This window comes from Cygnus atratus, chromosome 4, assembly GCF_013377495.2.
Source record: "Cygnus atratus isolate AKBS03 ecotype Queensland, Australia chromosome 4, CAtr_DNAZoo_HiC_assembly, whole genome shotgun sequence".
In the NCBI taxonomy this organism is placed as follows: domain Eukaryota; kingdom Metazoa; phylum Chordata; class Aves; order Anseriformes; family Anatidae; genus Cygnus; species Cygnus atratus.
Window position 1 is genome coordinate 11,374,529 of NC_066365.1, and position 18,117 is coordinate 11,392,645.

Genomic DNA, 18,117 nt, shown 5'->3' on the forward strand with positions numbered 1-18,117 from the left:
TTTGTAGCAATAAAGGAAACGTTTTCAGAAGCAACCTGAAAAACAGGAATTTCTGTGTGAAGGTGCAATCATGTGCTTGGATTGCTTATATGTTTACCACCTCTAGGCTATTAATACCTTCGGTGACAAAACTGCAACCTGTTTGAAACTTGCCATTTTACTTTTGTGCGATGTCTGCTTCCCCTTAAAAATTGTAGAAAGAAGACAGTTGGATAGAATGTAGTATGGTCCTGCCTGGGTTTTACACTTGTTTAAACAGTTTGCTGGTTCCTAACGTTAGTATCTAATTAAAGCTGCTGCCTTCCTGGTGTTTCTCCTGAGAAATGCTGCCAGGTAATTAATGTGTTGCGCCTCCACCAGCTCGGATACATAGGTTTGTGGCAGGTTACTTCAGAGCATACAGTATTATCGTTGACCTTGGATTCATTTGGTGCTGACCTCTAGCTGAAACAGGATTTGGGACTACGCAGGCATCAGACATGATACTGCATGACGAGTCCCACTTTTCTAGTATTAGCTTGTCAGTTATATCAGATAGTGCTAACATGTTGCATCACATGGGAGGAAGATGATTATTTCCCTCATTTACAGTCATCTCATTGGTGCTATGTAATGGGAAACATCTTAAAGAACAATCAGCATTGGCTTTGCCAGACACCCTCTGGTCAGCTTGATCTGATGTACTGCGTGTCTGAGTAGAAACATGCTGCCAGATGGCCTCCTTGGCACTTGAGCTGTTGTTGCTTTTCAGAGTACAGCTTCACCTAAGGTCACAGGTGGAACAAACAGAGTTGCTTTCCTCTTAAGCACTGAATTTCTAGCCCAGATAAATTCATTAATTTACAGAATGTTACCATTGCTTATGCAAAATGTGGTATCTCTGTAACTTCAGCCTTGACTGCAAGTAAAGTAGGTGAAGGTCTAGCAGGCTTTGCGTGTAACAGAGATGGTATAAAGCTGTGAGGCCCCTCTTTCCATTGGCTAAAGATATGTCAGGATTGTGTATTTGAGCTGATATTTATTAGGTCAGAGAGTCACCTCTGGTCATCTCTGCCTTCTTTAAATATATATATATGTACATACATACATACCTACTCACACACACGTAAATGTGTATACATACACCCAACATGGTATTTTTGTACATTTATCTGTCTCAACTGATTCTAATTTATGCACTTTATATATATTCCCTCTCTCTTTTATATATATAAATATTCATATACACAATAATAAGTAATTGCCTAAAATGGATGATCTAAGTCTGAGCTGATGGGGACAAATCTTATGTTTTACCTATGAACTTTTGTTTTGAGAATGTTTATACCGTTCATGTTTGAAAGAAGGAATTTGAGGGTTAGCAATCACTGCTGGGATGTATGTGTGGGTATTTATTTATTTTTTTTCAGACATGCTTTTGGTTCCAGTGAAATTTGTTCAAGTGTTAAGACATAGGGAAAAACCCCTCCTTCTAGGTTTTATGTGCCCAGGCAGAGACCTTTTTCTTGGTTAGATCTCTAATGAATCCACCTGCACTGACAACCAAAGCACCCTGGAACATGCTAAGTATTAAGAAAATGATGTACTAAGACTCAGGCTCACTTGTAAGCAAATAAGAGGTCATACTCAACTTTTTTGAAATTGAACATGTTTCTGAGTTCTCAAAAATTGCTCATGCACATACAGCATGGTCAAGAACAGCAATGTCCCACACAGGGACCTGAGTGTGAACAGAAATGCAAACGGCGTGATGTAAGAGTATGAAAATGGTCTGAACTTTCAGTGGAGTTTAAAGCAATACAGATAGTAAGCTGTCCTGTAAGAAACCTAAGACTGAAATACATTTACATAAAAATCCCATTTTTACACAGTTAATGAATTTGTGAAATTAAAGCAGTTTTCATATGATCTGCAATCATTAAAAAAAAAACACCCTGCAGTGGAATAATAAATGTCACCTGTGAATAGCCTGCCCATTTCCTGTCATTTTGCAGTGTTATGTAGACTAGGAGAGCTTCCTTTCATATTGCAGGTTTTCAGGTTTTCAAAGGTACCGTTCCGCTGAGTAACATCATATACCAGTTCTGTGGCAACGGGGAACATTTGTGTGAGTCACTCTGAATGAACAGGACAGTGCTTTCAGTTTAATATATAGTCTTCAAGGGGGACATCTTTCCAGTGTTTCTGCTTGAAGAGTTTTACATTTGAAATTTTTCTACCTGAAGAGAGCAAATTCTGATAAATTTTACTCTGCAATATCAGTCAGATGTCAATAACTCTGTAACTGTTCTTTTCATACTGATGAAGTAGATTTACTTGATCACTAGCAGGTAAACCAAGAAGTTAGCCCACAATGCAGGATTGATTGAAGGAGCTTTTATTACTACTTAATTGATTTTTACTCTAAATGATCATGCAAAGTAAACAGTGCCATTAAATAAAGATTTGCTTTAAATGTGATCAGTGGGCAATCTGCTTGCTACAATCCTCTCTTCAGACAGGAAAGGCTTCAGGGGAGAACTTACTTTTATAGTAATAGCACTGAGGAGACAACCTAAAAAAGCCAGCTGTTGTAGACAATGTGATTTAAATAGGTATTACCTTGGAGATACAGTGCTAATTCCCTACCATAGTTAATTCTGTTTTCCACTAAGTCCCACCCATTTTCAGAATGAATTTTAGATTTATTTATTTTTTAGCTTCTCTGCCTCTCACCCTCTGATCTAGAACTTAACAGCTGCCTTTTTTGAGCACTACAGCTGAATTTTTAAGTTTTATTTCTGCTCTTGAAACTAATACCTCTTGTTTTACCTCTATATCTAGCTGTATGATTTTATTAACCCACCAGCTGTTACTTTGTCAAACAGCAGAGCATCATGCCTCCCTCTAATAAATCAATGGAAAAAAGAACCCCTGAATGCTAGAGAAAAAGAAAGCTGCTTTAAACTTGGATAATACATAAGGAGTGCAATATTGTTGTGGTTTAGCCCGGCTGGCAGCCAAACACCACACAGCCGTTCGCTCACCCTCCCCCCTCCCTCTCCGGGATGGGGGAGAGAAACGGGAAAGTGAAGCCTGTGAGTTGAGATAACGACAGTTTATTAAGACAGGGAAAATAATAACAATAATAATAATAATAATAATAATAATAATAATAATAGTATTAATAGTAATAATGTGTACAAAATAAGTGATGCACAATGCAATTGCTCACCACCCGCTGACCGATGCCCAGCCTATCCCCGAGCAGCCGCCCCCCCACCCCGGCTAGCCACCCCTATATATTGTTCAGCATGACGTCAGATGGTATGGAATACCCCTTTGGCCAGTTTGGGTCAGCTGTCCTGGGTCTGTCCCCTCCCAGCTCCTGCTGCACCCCCAGCCTGCTCGCTAGCAGGACAGAGCGAGAAGCTGAAAAGTCCTTGGCTTGGTGTAAGCACTGCTCTACAACAATTAAAACATCAGCATGTTATCAGCGCTCTTCTCATCCTAATCCAAAACATAGCACCCTGCCAGCTACTAGGAGGAAAATTAACTCTGTCCTACCTGAAACCAGGACAAATATTCACTCTTTATAAGGGCATACTAATTCATTCAAGTTTCCTGGCTTCATTAGTAAGGAGAGAACACTTGAGTGACTGGCGTTCCCTAAGCCCTAAGGTATATGAATTGCTGGGCCTGCTGACAATAAAAGGTAGTACATTGAGTAAATCTAAGCAAACCCAGAGCTCTTCTAACATCTCTGGATCTGCTTTTAGAAGCTGGCTTTCCACCAAATGTGAAGCTTCTCTGCCTCAGTCTTTAGCAGCAAGACCAGATGTTCTCTAGGTACCCAGCTCCCTGGGTTGGTAGATAGGGACAGAGAGCAGAATGAAGCCTTAGTGGTATGCAAGTATATGGAGACAGGTGGGATCCACCCAAGGGTAATGAAGGGGCTGGCAAAGGTGCTCACCAACCTGCTTTACACCATTTATTAGCAGTCTTGGCTATCAGGTAAGGTCCCAGCTGACTGGCTGCTAGCAAATGTGACTCCCATATACAAGGAGGGCCAGAAGGAGGATCTAGGAAACTACAGGCCTGTCAGTCTGATTTCAGTGTTAGGGAAGGTTATGGAGCACATCATCTTGAGTGCCATCATACAGCACCTACAGGTCAACCAGGTGATCAGGCCCAGTCAGTGTGGGTTTACAAAAGGCATGTCCTGCTTGAGGAAGCTGATCTCCTTCTATGACAAGGTGATATGCTTAAGTGAATGAGAGAGAGGCTGTGGATATTATGTGCTCAGACTTCAGTAAAGCTTTTAACACCATTTCCCATAAGCATTCCTCTGGAGAAAATGACTGCTCATGGGTTGGTTGGGCATATGCTTTGCTGGGTAAAGAACTGCCTGTGTGGCTGGGCCTAAAGAGTTCTGAATAGAATCACAGAATCATAGAACAGCCTGGGTTGGAAGGGCTTGATGATCTTAGAGGTCTTTTTCAACTGAAATGATTCTATGAGTCTAATGTGTGAAGTGTAACACAATGTCTATTACAGCGTGTTTGAGGCTTTTTGCAAAACAGCTAGAAAATCCTATTGTAATAAGGCTTTGATAGTTAATACTTTATTATTTTAGTGGCAGAACAATTATGGAGTCACATCCAGTTGGAGGTCGGTCACTAGTGGAGTCCCCCAGGGCTCAGTGCTGGGGCCGGTCCTCTTTAATATCTTTATCGATGACCTGGACGAGGGGACCGAGTGCACCCTCAGTAAGTTTGCAGATGACACCAAGTTAGGTGCGTGAGTCTATCTGCTCGAGGGAAGGAAGGCTCTGCAGGAGGATCTGGATAGGCTGGGCTGATGGGCTGAGGCCAACTGTATGAAGATCAACAAGGCCAAGTGCCGGGTCCTGCACCTGGGGCGCAACAACCCCAAGCAGCGCTACAGGCTGGGAGATGAGTGGTTGGAAAGCTGCCTGGCAGAGAAGGACCTGGGAGTACTGGTTGATAGGCAGCTGAATATGAGCCAGCAGTGTGCTCAGGTGGCCAAGAAGGCCAACAGCATCCTGGCTTGTATAAGAAGCAGTGTGGCCAGCAGGTCTAGGGAGGTGATTGTCCCCCTGTACTTGGCTCTGGTGAGGCCGCACCTCGAGTACTGTGTTCAGTTTTGGGCCCCTCGCTAAAAGAAGGACATGGAGGTGCTCGAGAGAGTCCAGAGAAGGGCAACGAAGCTGGTGAGGGGGTCTGGAGAACAAGTCTTAGGAGGAGCGGCTGAGGGAGCTGGGGTTGTTCAGCCTGGAGAAGAGGAGGCTCAGGGGAGACCTCATCGCTCTCTAGAGGTACCTTAAAGGAGGCTGTAGTGAGGTGGGGGTTGGTCTGTTCTCCCACGTGCCTGGTGGCAGGACGAGGGGGAATGGGCTAAAGTTGCACCAGGGGAGGTTTAGGTTGGATATTAGGAAGAACTTCTTTACTGAAAGGGTTGTTAGGCATTGGAATGGACTGCCCAGGGAAGTGGTTGAGTCGCCATCCCTGGAGGTCTTTAAAAGACGTTTAGATGTAGAGCTTAGTGATATGGTTTAGTGGAGGTCTTGTTAGTGTTAGGACAGAGGTTGGACTAGATGATCTTGGAGGTCTCTTCCAACCTAGACGATTCTGTGATTCTGTGATTCTGTAACAAGACAGAGAACCTGAGGTAAGCCTGTTACCGTAGGAGATCATCTCAAATGGGAGTTGCTCTTCTTTTTCTGCCCCCTAAAGGCAAGGGTGAGCCAAAGGGCCATAGAAGTTGAATAAGGAAACAAGGTGTAGCAAAAAGGAACCACAGTGCTTTGACTCCAGCAAGTCTCCTGGCCTTATTAGAGGGACCCAACTTAGTGTGGAGGAAAGAGAGTGGAAAGAAGCAATAGGGGAAAGAAACAGTACTGTTAATGTTGTCTTTTAATGATTGAACCCAATATTAAAAACAAAATAAAACTGTTAATTTGCATTAAATTAAGTAAAATTGCATGCTTTTGCTTGTGACATATGGAAAGAAAAATCATTGCCTCCATGCAGAAAGTGTATGATTTTGATTTGCTTGGATTTACTGTTTAAAACTATACTCATGTTCCTTTCCCAAAACTGGGAGGAAATAACCAAATCTAGTCTTTGCACTACTAAGTGTGAATGTGCTGCACATAATGAATGAGATGAGGCGCTTTATGCAATGCACTTCCTGGATAAATTTTAAGGCATTTCTGGAGGGCAGAATTACAAAGGAATGATTTGTATTCTCAGTCAGCATCTTCTTACGCAAAGAATTAAAATATATTGCAAAATGCTTGTTTGATTAAAACTAGTAGTGGGATGAAACAAAAGAAATTTTACCAAACAGTAGAGAAATATTAAGGCTTATAAAGAAACCTGAAAGGCTGAAAACTCTGCGCTACGTGTTCAGAATGGAAATAAAACCAGGGGCACATCAGCTGCCTGCACAGGATGATGGATGGAAGATGTTCCGTGCAACTCCCATCCTTGTATCTTGTCTATACCATATTCTGTTCCTCTTTTGGAATGCAATAAAAAATAAACTGTTTCCGCAGGTCTTGCAGGATTTTATACAGCATGCTAACTGATGTACTGAAGCTGAAAGTCCATCTGTTCTGATGCCTTGTCTCCTACTGATCTTGGCTTTTTATGACTAAATTCTGAAACCAAAATAGAGAAGAAGTCTGATAGCTTTCTCTTGTCTGGAGGAAAAGTGACTTCAGGGTATCAAGAGAGGAAGGAGCAGCAGTGGCCCTGGGGCTAGGAGGATGGATGGAGAGGTGCAGGATGAGGTGGAGGATACTAGGAGAGGTGCAGGGATCTGGCAGGAGTAAGGCTGGGTTTCTCTTCATGATCTGGGATGAAGATTTATTTATTTATTTAGTGTGTGTGGTAGTGTTAACACACATTACATTTGCAAGACCATCTCCTGCCATCCTTAAAAATGTGCCGGGATCATAAGACTTGAGAGAACAGCATCAGTTAACTCGAGACATTTAGGCCTGATGATTTGGAAGAGAAAGAAAAAGTACCTAAGGGATTGAAGAAAATTTACTGAGCCGTCGGTGAAGCGAAACATGGCTGTGCTGCTGAAATCGCCATCAACAGCTCGCGGAGCTTCTGCCTTTGGTGAGAGCGGGGGGAAGAGGGCAAGATGCCTGGTCTCCCCCTTTTGCTCCCGTGCCCCCCGCGGTCTGCGGATCCTGGACGGGGGCTCCTACCTCATCGCGCCCCCCGGCAACCCTCGTTCAGCCGGGGCTGGAGGCAGGGGGGAGGCGGGGGGGAGCCTCCCTACCTTCCTCCGCTCCTCCTTCCCGCTCCCTGCCTGCCTCCCCGCGGCGCATCCTCCCTCCTCTCCTCCCCTCGCCCTGCCTCTCCCTCACACTCGCTCCCCGCAGCGCTGCCGTCGGGGCGGCGCCAGGAGACCCAGCCCGCGCTCCCCCGCCCCGGGGATGTGCTGAGAAGGGGCCCTCTCCGCGCATCGCTCTCCTCCTCATCATCATCTTCCACCACCTCCTCCTCCTCCTCCCCCCGCCCACAGCCTCCTCGCAGCGGCCCGGAGCCGGCGGCGGTGGAGCCCGGCGGTAAGCGGCGGGGAGAGCGCCCGGGGGCAGGGCAGGGCAGGGCAGGGCTGGGCTGGGTCGGGTCGGGTCGGGTCGGGTCGGGTTGGGGAGGGAGCGAGCGAGCGATCGAGCGGAGCCCTTCCTTCGCTCCTACCTCGCTGTTCCCTCTCGGTAGTGCCTGGGACTGAGCTTTTGTGGCTGGGCAGCCATAGGTGTGCGTGGGTACAAGGTGTGCGCGCATGCATATAGGTGTGTGTACGTGGGTATACATATATACATTTATCCTTGAACATGAATCCTTGAATCCCATGTACATTTATCCTTGAGGGAAGCCGGGCGCTGTGGCCACCTTGTGCCGACGGCGGGTCAGCCGAAGCCTCTGGGTGTCTATCTGGTCACGTCGCCCTGCCTCCCCCTCGGTAGGCAGCTATATATTTATATACATATATATGGTCGCTACGCCCTGCCCTCTCCCTCCCTCCCTCCACAGGTGTCCGTTATTTGATCTACATAGGGATATATAGTTATGTATAGATATCTTATCTCCTTGCTGCCCCCGGGCGCCCCCGCATCTGGCTGCGGCGCTGCCCCGGGGACCCCTCAGTGTCGGCGGAGATGGGGGCTGCCTGCCCCCAAATGTGTGTGCACAAGGCGCCCCGCAGCCCCAGGGTGACAGGTACCGTGGGCAGTGTGCCTGGAGCACTAATCCTGCCTTTCTTCAAATGCTCGTCACAAGTTAGTAGAAAGCTGCGGCAGCGCAGATGCCTTCCTAGACATCCATTCCTCCTACTCGGACTCCGGCAGAGGAAAGAAAATAGCAGGCACCACATCTTTCTGTGTCGGTGGAAGAAGAGAAAGGATTATTGTTAATAGATTCGTTGAAGGAACCCTGACTTGTTGGTTTTAATTACTATTAATTAGCTAGTAGTTTAAATGCAGTCCTGGGTTGTATACCTGCTGCAGAACTCCCTTGCTAGCTTTAGTTCAGCACTGTTAAAATTGTGTATTCCTGCTTCTGCTTTTTAGTAAAATCTTTTCTCAGTCCTGATATAAGTGGAGAATACATTTGGGAAAACTCAGTTTCCAGAAGAGTGACATGGACTGTGCACAATTTGCTGGGTTACTGGAAAAGCAGCGTTTTGTATTTGCTCCAGTCCTTTTGGGTTATAGCAGAAGGTTCTTTAAAAATAGCAAATCAACATTTGTCATTTAGAAGGGGTGTTTTTGAAGTTGCTAGTGTTTAAGTTGGCCTCTGGATAAGATGGAGTATCATCAAATCACAGGACTAAATCTTGCAGTCAGTACGTGCACAGAACTGTCCTTTGGAGGAAATGGTGGTAGGCAAGGAAAGGACTTGTATCAATGAATCCATCATCCAACCAGCACTGTTATCAGCAACCTCACTGTAGGTTTCTGTGGAAACTCCCAAGCCTTTCTTGGACCATTCTTGCAGTGCTGTTTGACTTACTACTTATGGCAGCATGTGAGAAAATATAAAGGCGATTTGTGTAACTGTACTCCTTGGTTTTCTATTTATTTAACTGTTTATTTGAAATACTGAATGCAACATTAGATATAGAGAGGTGTGTGTGTATTTCTAAACTCTAATAGAGATGTAGATCAAAGCTACATAGTATATGGATATAAATAATATTCTAAAATAATGGATATGTCAATCAGTTTGAATGAAATCTTCCTTTTCTGAGAAGAAGAAAAAAAAAAGAAGCAGCTGAAAAACTGTTATTCAGAGTGTACTCTTTTTTCTAGTGTTGTGTGAAGAAATTCTTCAGCCATGGATGTGTTCATGAAAGGACTTAACAAGGCGAAGGAGGGAGTCGTAGCAGCAGCAGAAAAAACCAAGCAGGGTGTAGCAGAAGCAGCAGGAAAGACGAAAGAAGGCGTCCTCTATGTAGGTAGGTGGACAGTAGAGTTCATGCTGCTGGTTGGTGTACCCTGACCTTCATGTCCATCTGAAAGAAAGATCTGGATTCTCATCAGACCTATTCTTCTGTAAAAAAAAAAAAATGTGTAACAACTCATAGGAGACTATTGCAAAGTAAACAAGATGAGAGTTGAGCCTTCCTGAGCTCCAAGTCTTTTAAGCGTTCTCTTGTTGGTTCTTATGTCACTTGGTTCTCATGTGACTTGATGGTTCATATGTCACTGTGTTTTGCTGGCCATGCATGACTGTACTGTGGAGCCGTATTTGTAGCAGCATCCAGGACAAGATTGTGCTGTAGAAGGGGCCTTACAATACAGGTGACTAGCTGACACTGTATCCAATACATTTGCTAGGTTAAGGCTGAAGAGGTAAAAAACAGTGTAAAAAAAACAATCCTGTAGAATTCATAGGTTTTAAGCAGGGTTTTGAGAGAAGAAACTTGAGAGGTTAATTCAGGAGCTGAACCTAAGACATGCCCATGGCTTTTCCTGGAATAAAATGAAGATAAGTGGAAAGGTGTACACTCCATAGAAAGGAGCCTATTCTCTTCTTTCACAAATCGTAAATACAGATCCTCAGTGGTACTGTTTTGTGTACCAAAGTATCAGCTCCTTGTCTTCTGAAGTCAAATTTTTAAGTTAATGTTCTGTACTTAATATTGCATATCCATACCAGTTATTTTCCATGGCTCCTCCAAGAAGTACCTTTACAGTCAGTGAGGTAGAGCAGGTAGCCCCCCAGGCAGCAAGGTGGAAAATGGGAAGCAGTTGTTAATTGACTTACCTAGGCCACACAAGAATTTTGTACAGAGCCAGGGATAAGATAATCTTCAAATCCCAGATTGGTACGTTGACTGCATGATCGTCATCTTCACTTAGCAAGTATCAGGTTTTAGAAGACTCTCTTGCAAATGCCACCATGAAAAATTCACAGGAAAAGAATCTTCCAAACCATATGAATAAATGATCATTTAAAAAAATTATGGAACCTCTTTCTCTGTTTATCAAATTAATTTGTATTGTAACAGAATGGAAAATATACTGTTTTCTGTAGGTCCTTTATGCTCTAATGGTTTTATAGCAGGTCAGTTCTGTAATGGATGCTATTTGAACCTAGGGAGATGCACACATATCAAAGAGAAGTTGAATGGAGTTGAAAACTGGAGACATTTCTTTTAAATGGAAGCACTGGGGTTTCTTCAATTCCTATGTATTTCCAGGATTCCCTCTGCCCTTGCGGGCTAATGTCAGTCTGTAAAAAATTATTTCTGCTCCAGATAGTTTGGACTACTTATTTAGAATATACTTTTCTCCTGCTGAGCTGTAGCAAAGCTTCGTGCTCTTGCCAACAGAGATGGAAGTCATTTTGAAAACTAGTTGTAAGATGAGTCTATTTTAAAATGAGCGTCTGCTCATTTTCAGTATCAAAATAGCTGTTCTTTCACTGCACATTGTGCTTGATAGTGGAGTTAGTTTTCAGGGTATGGCTTTCTTTGTTTAATTTCATTTCCTTGTCATTCCTGAACATGCTTTTAGAGTCATTGATTTCTTTGTATTAAAAACGTGCATTGTGTACTGAAATAATCTTTGTGCCTGACATGTTCTCCTGATCACAGTAACATTTGAACCTAGTTCTCCTCCCAAAGGCAACAGGTTTCCTATTTTTATGAGGTTGAACTTTGGAGGGCAGGCTTGCTATTTATTTCAAAAATAATAAGACAACAGAGCCCTAAGCCGTAATAGAGGTCTGTGCATATGACTGCCGTAATGGTAAAGGACCCTTCCCGAAGCAGATGACAGCTTTTCAGGAGGAAAGAGCTATATGCATAGTTTCAGTCATGCAGACAAAAGAGCCTTTCTTTCATCACATCAGAAGCTCTTCCCCAGATTTCTGGCAGGTAATCTGTCTGGGTGTGTGCCTGGGTCTAGCAAGCCAGCTTCCATAGAGGAATTTTCAACACAATCAGCGACAGGGTATGGACCACAGAGATAAGCCCACTGGGTTATTGCTTCCTCAGGTTTTCCAGCTGTAAATGGAAAAGCTAGAAATAAAACTAGGAGAGCAAACATCAGAGCAGAAATCATTGAAGTGTTGTAGTGGTGTTAGGGGACTTCTGTGAGGGCTTGGGTCTGGCAGAGGCCAGCTGAAAGTAGGTCACAGCTCTATGCTCCCTGCCAAAGCAGCATTTTCAGACTGCCCTGAACACCCTTCAATTTCTGAACTGGGTATATCTCTTTCTGCTTCCCTAGCACACAGCAGGGGCAACTCATCTCCTGAACAGCATTAGCAAAAGCTGATGTGATAATCTCTTGGTTCTGTAGGCTGATAATGGTTGCAGTCTGAAAAATGGTGAAAACCCTTTATAATCACAGGGAAGGAACAGGATACTGCATTAGGGCTTCTAAAGGTTTCTCTCTCCTTGCCTTTGTAGGTGGATTTTCAGATACAAATTTCACAGCCAGATTCTGTTGTGAAAGCTACTTGACATCTTGCAAAGAAGAGCCTGACAAAACTGGGCTAAGAGGGACCTGTTAATCATTTTCAGATTTGACAGTCACCTCCATGACACTCAGTCTTCCACTGTGATTAAAGAATTAATAAAATACAAAATTGCTGGCACCCCGAGGTGCGATGGTCTCTCATTTAAGGGAGGAATTTTATTAGTAGAATTTGAGGAATTTACGAGTGTTATTTAAGTAAATAATGAAAATATCTGGACCTTTCTGTCTGGGTTATGGTTAGCTATATGGCTACACTAAAAGGTTGAAACATACTTCTACATAATACAGGTCTATTAACAAAAGCTAGAATCAAATGTGGTCATTGTGGGGGGAAAAAAGGTTCCCTTTGGCAAAGGGGAAACTCACTACTCTGAGGGTGTCTATTGAAGGATATACTGTGGATTCTTTCTCTTTTTCATGCAGAAGTCTGTTTTCTTCCCTCCTACCATGTTTGTCCTGCTTTTTAATAACCTAAAAAAAACTAATACAGTCAATACAGACAGTTCAATATAGTCTATAGTGTGGTTATATGCTTTCAGTTAGCTTTTTCCTAATTTCCTCTGCTGATGTACTTGAGCATTGGCCAGCTGAAATGCAGTGGCTTTGTAGTGGCCAGTGCAGCACCAGGACTTTTCTCTATGTCAAAGAAGCACCTTGTCATTGATTAGAAAGGAGGACAGCGATTCAGCAGTCTTGTGCTGGATCATGAGTGCCATAAATTCAGAACTGGATCTCCATGTATCTTTCAGAACTTGTTGGTGCTATGCGGTAAGGAAAAGAGTGGCAATGCTTACCCATGCTTATTTTGAAACCAGGAACTGTGAGTGAGGATAATGCTCTTGCATGCTGTCAGTGATACACTGCTAAAGAATTCATTTGAGCTCTGTGTTGGTACCGGGGAGCTACAGTTTGTGCTCAGTTGACTCCCGAGTGCATGTTTAGTTCTCAGGAATGAAAATTTCCAATCTGATCATTTTGGCTGTTATAAATCATAGCAGAATGGAGAAATAGCTTATCAGGTGAGGAATGGGTAACAGAAGAATTTCTTATATCCTGTATTAACTGCCCTTAGAGTAGATAAGTACAGTCATGACCTGTTTGGCAAGACCATCCAAATTCCTCTGCTGCACTTTGTTTTCTTAAGGTTTCTTATTTTCCTTTGGTAATAGCAGCTGGTGGAGTAGTCAACGGGACTCAAGGTCCATCTGGTGGAATAATGGGCTTCAGTACTTGTGAACAAGTATTTTCCTTAGACAATAACTTCGCCTTCCCCTAATTTGGGTTATGTCTCCCTGTCTTCATCGAGCTCTTACTAAGTGGCCTGAATCTCAGTAAAGGCTTGCTTGGAATATTCTGGTCATCTCTCAGAGGGCCAAGAAATGAGTGTACTGCCAAACTGCTGATAGATGCTTTCTTTTTTGGAATAAATACTGATCATGATAAATAATGAAGTGAAGAGAGACTGTTGTATTTTAGATAATTACATAAAGGCAAAAAATGGGGATTTGGTTCCCTCCAGCTCACACAATTGTGTATTATAACAAGGAAAAGTAGCATTGCCATGTACGGCTATTGCTCTTGATTCACCCAAGTAGTGCTGGTCCGTGTCAGGCCCTTTTTGTCTTTATATTACCCATATTCTAATTCTTCCAATCATAGAATCATGGAATTATTTGGATTGGAAGGGACCTTAAAGATCATTTAGTTCCAAACCCCCTGCCATAGGCAATCTTCCTCTTATGCATGGTATAAAGAGCAAGATTGTCAATGTTTTGGAAATGGCAGAATGAAAGACTATTTCTATGAGAAACTATGCGGATAACCAGCTTTCGTTTGTTCCCGGCCAGAAGCCATCCTACCAAATTCAGCTGTTGCATTTATAGGCCTGTTCTGTCAAGTCCCAATGTACTTACAGGTCCTGTTGTAGCTCTAAGTGGAGAAACAGCTACTTCCACGTAAGTGTGCAGTAATGGGACAAATAATGCTTAGCTCTAACATATGCTGTGAGGTCTGGACCACTGCTTAGCTGGTTATTTACATATAGGACACATATATATATATACATATATATATATGTCCTATACAGGTCTGCTAGTTGTGTTTTCACTAAAACAAAGCCTATCAATGGAAAGAGGCTAGCGTTTCTAGATTAGCTGTGGTTATAGCAGTTTTACACAAGATAGGAATCAATTGTGGATGTTCCTTGGAGATACATGCATTGCAGAAGGCCCCAGAGAGTTCTGTCATACCATCAGTCCCTTACCTCAACTATCTCAGCCCTAGGGAACTGCATACTTGCTGTTCACAGGTTTGGATTTGCTAATGGCTTGGATTGCAGGCAATAACTTCAACAACATGAATGAGATTTTGGTCAGGTCTAACAATGAAGTAAAAAGTACATCCTTAATGTCATACATTCCAACAGACATGTTGTAAGCCTAAAATGGTGTTTAGTCTCTTTCTAGCAGTTGGTAGAACGAGTCATCTGCTTGTATTCCAGTATGTGTTTGAAGTACTTTGCTTGTTCAGCTCTCATGGTGCTGCCAGACTGAGAATCGAAATTCTAAAACAAGTCCTTAGACATTAGCACCTTGTATTTAATAAAATTAATGTCTCGTTCAGTGGTAAATATTTTCAATGAGAGAAAACAAGCTACTGCTTTTTAAAGAGAAAATCAAAATAAGGAGGAAGGAAGATTTCTCAATGTTTATCCTCTTCATTAGCTAAAGAACAGGAAGTCATTTTACTTGATGCAACAATTTTTTATTTTTTATAACGGAATAATGCTCTTGCTCATAGATAACAAAGCCTTTTCAATGCTGTAACCAATCTGATAGAGCCATGGCTTAAGCTCTACAAATTGGTACTAGCAGCAAATAAGACACATTGATGAATGAGCTTGTATGTTATTTCAGTGTTTAATTGTATTATACAGAATTGTGGAAAAAGTATTTTTTCTTCTAATACATTTCTGTTGGTTTTTTATTATCTTGTAATATATTTCTGCTCATAGCATGTTGTGTATGTTTATATTTATACATAGTGATAATGCTAAAATTTTATAGAGATTGGAAGTGTAAAGTCAGAACCACAAATTATGATGTCTGAAATACTGAATGGTATACAAACTAAAAGTTAAATAATAAATAAGGTAACTTTTTATGGTTTTTTGTCTGTTTCTTTGGTTTTTTTTTTGTTGTTGTTGTTTGTTTTTTAAAAAAAAGTAATTGTCATGATATTTTCACATAGGCATTCCAGAATGTGTTTTGGCTTCAGTGTGGCAAAATTACTTTGCTCACACAAGTCTTACGTTATGTCTCAGTATAGCACAAGTTCTAGATTTTGGTCTGTAGAATCTTTATGTTGATTGTTCTGTCTGTGACAAGGAAACAAACTGAATTACGCAGACCTTGGGTTTGACTCCTGTGGCATTTTCACATTTGAGTACTGTCTACTACCTTATGTGTCCCTTTCAGATTCCTTCTAAGTCTGGCTATCCTACAAGCTCCCCATGATTTTAACCAGTGGGTCTTTCCACAGGCTCAGTAATGCTTGTTAACCCCTGCAAACCAAGATCTAAGTAAGAGTTATTACAATAAGTAATAAGGATCTTCTGGGAACTTTGGCTCTAATCTTCTAAAAATACATGCACGAGTCTCATTAGGATGTTAACAGTAAGATGACTTCTGTGCAGAGTTGTCCGTGTGAGTTTGCAGAATGACAGGCTTAATTAATGTGACTATTAAAAGAATGGCAATGAAGTCAATATATACAAGAAATAAGCTGCAGCAATGTTTCCAGTGTTACTCATTTCTATAGTCAATCTACATTCACACAGTTGCTCGTCATTGATAGTGTTGGTCTTTCCATTAGATTAAATATCTCTTGAATTAATTTCACTTGAATTAATTTTAATCATTTTAGGAAATGCTGTGTGCAACTGTATGTAATCTATCTATTCACTTTGCTCTATTATCCATCTCGTCTTTACCAGTACTTAAGAACAAGTATTTTCAACCTAATATTGTTCTCTGTTTAGGTTCCAGGACCAAGGAAGGAGTTGTTCATGGTGTCACAACAGGTAAGATAATTATCTCTCAATTTCAACTGCTTCCCTACTTTTGTTTAACCAACCATTTATCTGTTAAAAATTTAGGTGTATTTCTTTGACAGCACTCCAATATTTGAAGGATGGAAAAATGTAGTCAAACTGAGAGGCAGAAAGCAACGTTCATTTTCTCAAAAATGTATAAAGCTTTATGTTTTACAGTTGAAAATGTAAATTTAATATAGCTGTTTATGTGTGAGGAGAGTTTTCTGAGCAATATTCTGAATTGAAGTCAAACAATACCAGGATGAGCCAGGAGGCTAATGAAACCAGATTCCTTAACAGAAGGAAATAGCATGTGTTTGTAGAAGTAGAAAAATCAAGGGTCTTTCTGTTCTTTGTTTATTGTCAAAGGTAAAATATTCGATGCCAGAAAGTTATAAACTAGTTGGCATAAAATAATTATTTTTTTTTTCCTGTGAAGAACGTCTTGTGGAAAAAAAGCCTGGTTTCTGACAGACTATGCCCAAGTCTGTCTCCTTGTGATCTGAGGAGGAACAGCGGTATCTGGAGGTGGGAGTGGAGAAGTGTCACTAAAGGAGGAACGTGGAAGACAAAGTGTGTAGGGACTTGGACATATGTCGGGAGGACTTTAATCTTTTGCTTTAGGACTTCATAGAACCAGTCAGACAGGACTGATGCTAGTGGAACAGACAGGAACTACTGCAATACATGAAGGAGGGAAAATATTGTGGAAGGAACCTCCTCTATACAGTTGGCGTTGTAAGAGCTGGGTAGAAAGGAAAAATCACTGGCAGTGTTTGCAGTTAAGGCAAACAGCAGTGTCAGCAGCTTGTCCATGCCTAAGTCTTTTTGACTATCCACAGTGAAACAGTGATGCAAAATGAAGTTTCACCTCTGCAGTCATTAGCACCTCTGCAGTGTAATCACTGCTGTTATCTGCAGCCTGCATGATTGTACCCAAGCTACCATTAAGCTGGCTGCCTCTAGTATAGCTAAATATAACTATAGTATAGTATAACTATACTATGACTGTATCCGTGGCAGCAGAGAATTCCACATGAACTTAATACCTGAGTATCATTGTTATTCTTCTTGGTTCTTCGTCCTTGATTGAGATCTACAAATAATGTGGTTTCAGATAAAGTCATGCTACAATGACAGTATGGACATGCCCCATTGCTCCTTCCATTCCTAAAAGATTCTTGTGACTCACCAATATGTCTCCCTGGAACTGGTTGGGTGGGAAGAAAAGAGGGAAATAGCTTACAGGAAAGAAACACATTTCAGAATTTTGATAAACTAATTTGAATTTGTCACAGTTATGAAGGTTTTGTTTATTTTTATATTATATATTTTTTAGAACTGCATAATTTCTCAGTAGCAACACTTTCAAACTTTGAAGTTAATGCTGGGCATATATGTTCATTGGCATTTCTACACTGAAAAAGAGTAAATTTGCATTTCAAATTGATTTGCAGGGTTCATTTTAGATATGAACTGAAACAACTAACCAATAATTTGGAGTGATAAGTGGGTGGCAAAATTAATGGAAGTCTTATACCTATACAGAATGCAGGAAAACCTGAGCTGACCATAGTGCATAGAGTCGAATGTGAAATTTTCTGCTATAGATTATGGGACATCTAGAGATGTGAAGAAGATGCTTGGTCAAGAAATTTAAGGTGTTTTTCCCTTAAGAAAATAGAAAACAAATGAGAGTGGGATTAGAAAAGGATTTCTTCTTTCTTTTGATTTGGGTACAGCCAGTGTGTCATTCATCTGTGCTCGCACAGGCCAATACCAAGGATAAACAACTGTAGTTGGACTTAACTTGGCAGTACAAAATATCACAATGCACATAATCAGTTGAGAAATAAACCAATAGTATTTTTAGTAACAAAACTGATCAGAACATCCCTCACAGGCCCTCAGAATTTAGCCGCAGGCTAAACAGATCTATGCTCTTGTTACGAGGTTTGAAATCTCATAATGGTAAACCTCAATTAAGAGAAATACTCAGAGAGATCATTACTGT

At 41.7% G+C, this 18,117-nt stretch overlaps 1 protein-coding gene across 1 annotated transcript in view; it reads left to right on the forward strand.

Annotated features, from left to right (window-relative positions):
* The first annotated feature begins 7,483 nt into the window (after positions 1–7,483).
* Positions 7,484–18,117, forward strand: part of SNCA (synuclein alpha) — a 69,430-nt gene continuing 58,796 nt past the window's right edge. The window contains exons 1-3 of the mRNA XM_035540236.2: positions 7,484–7,588; positions 9,335–9,480; positions 16,050–16,091. Of these exons, the coding sequence (XP_035396129.1) occupies positions 9,360–9,480; positions 16,050–16,091 (163 nt within the window). The 5' untranslated portion in view covers positions 7,484–7,588; positions 9,335–9,359. The remainder of the gene's footprint in view (positions 7,589–9,334; positions 9,481–16,049; positions 16,092–18,117) is intronic.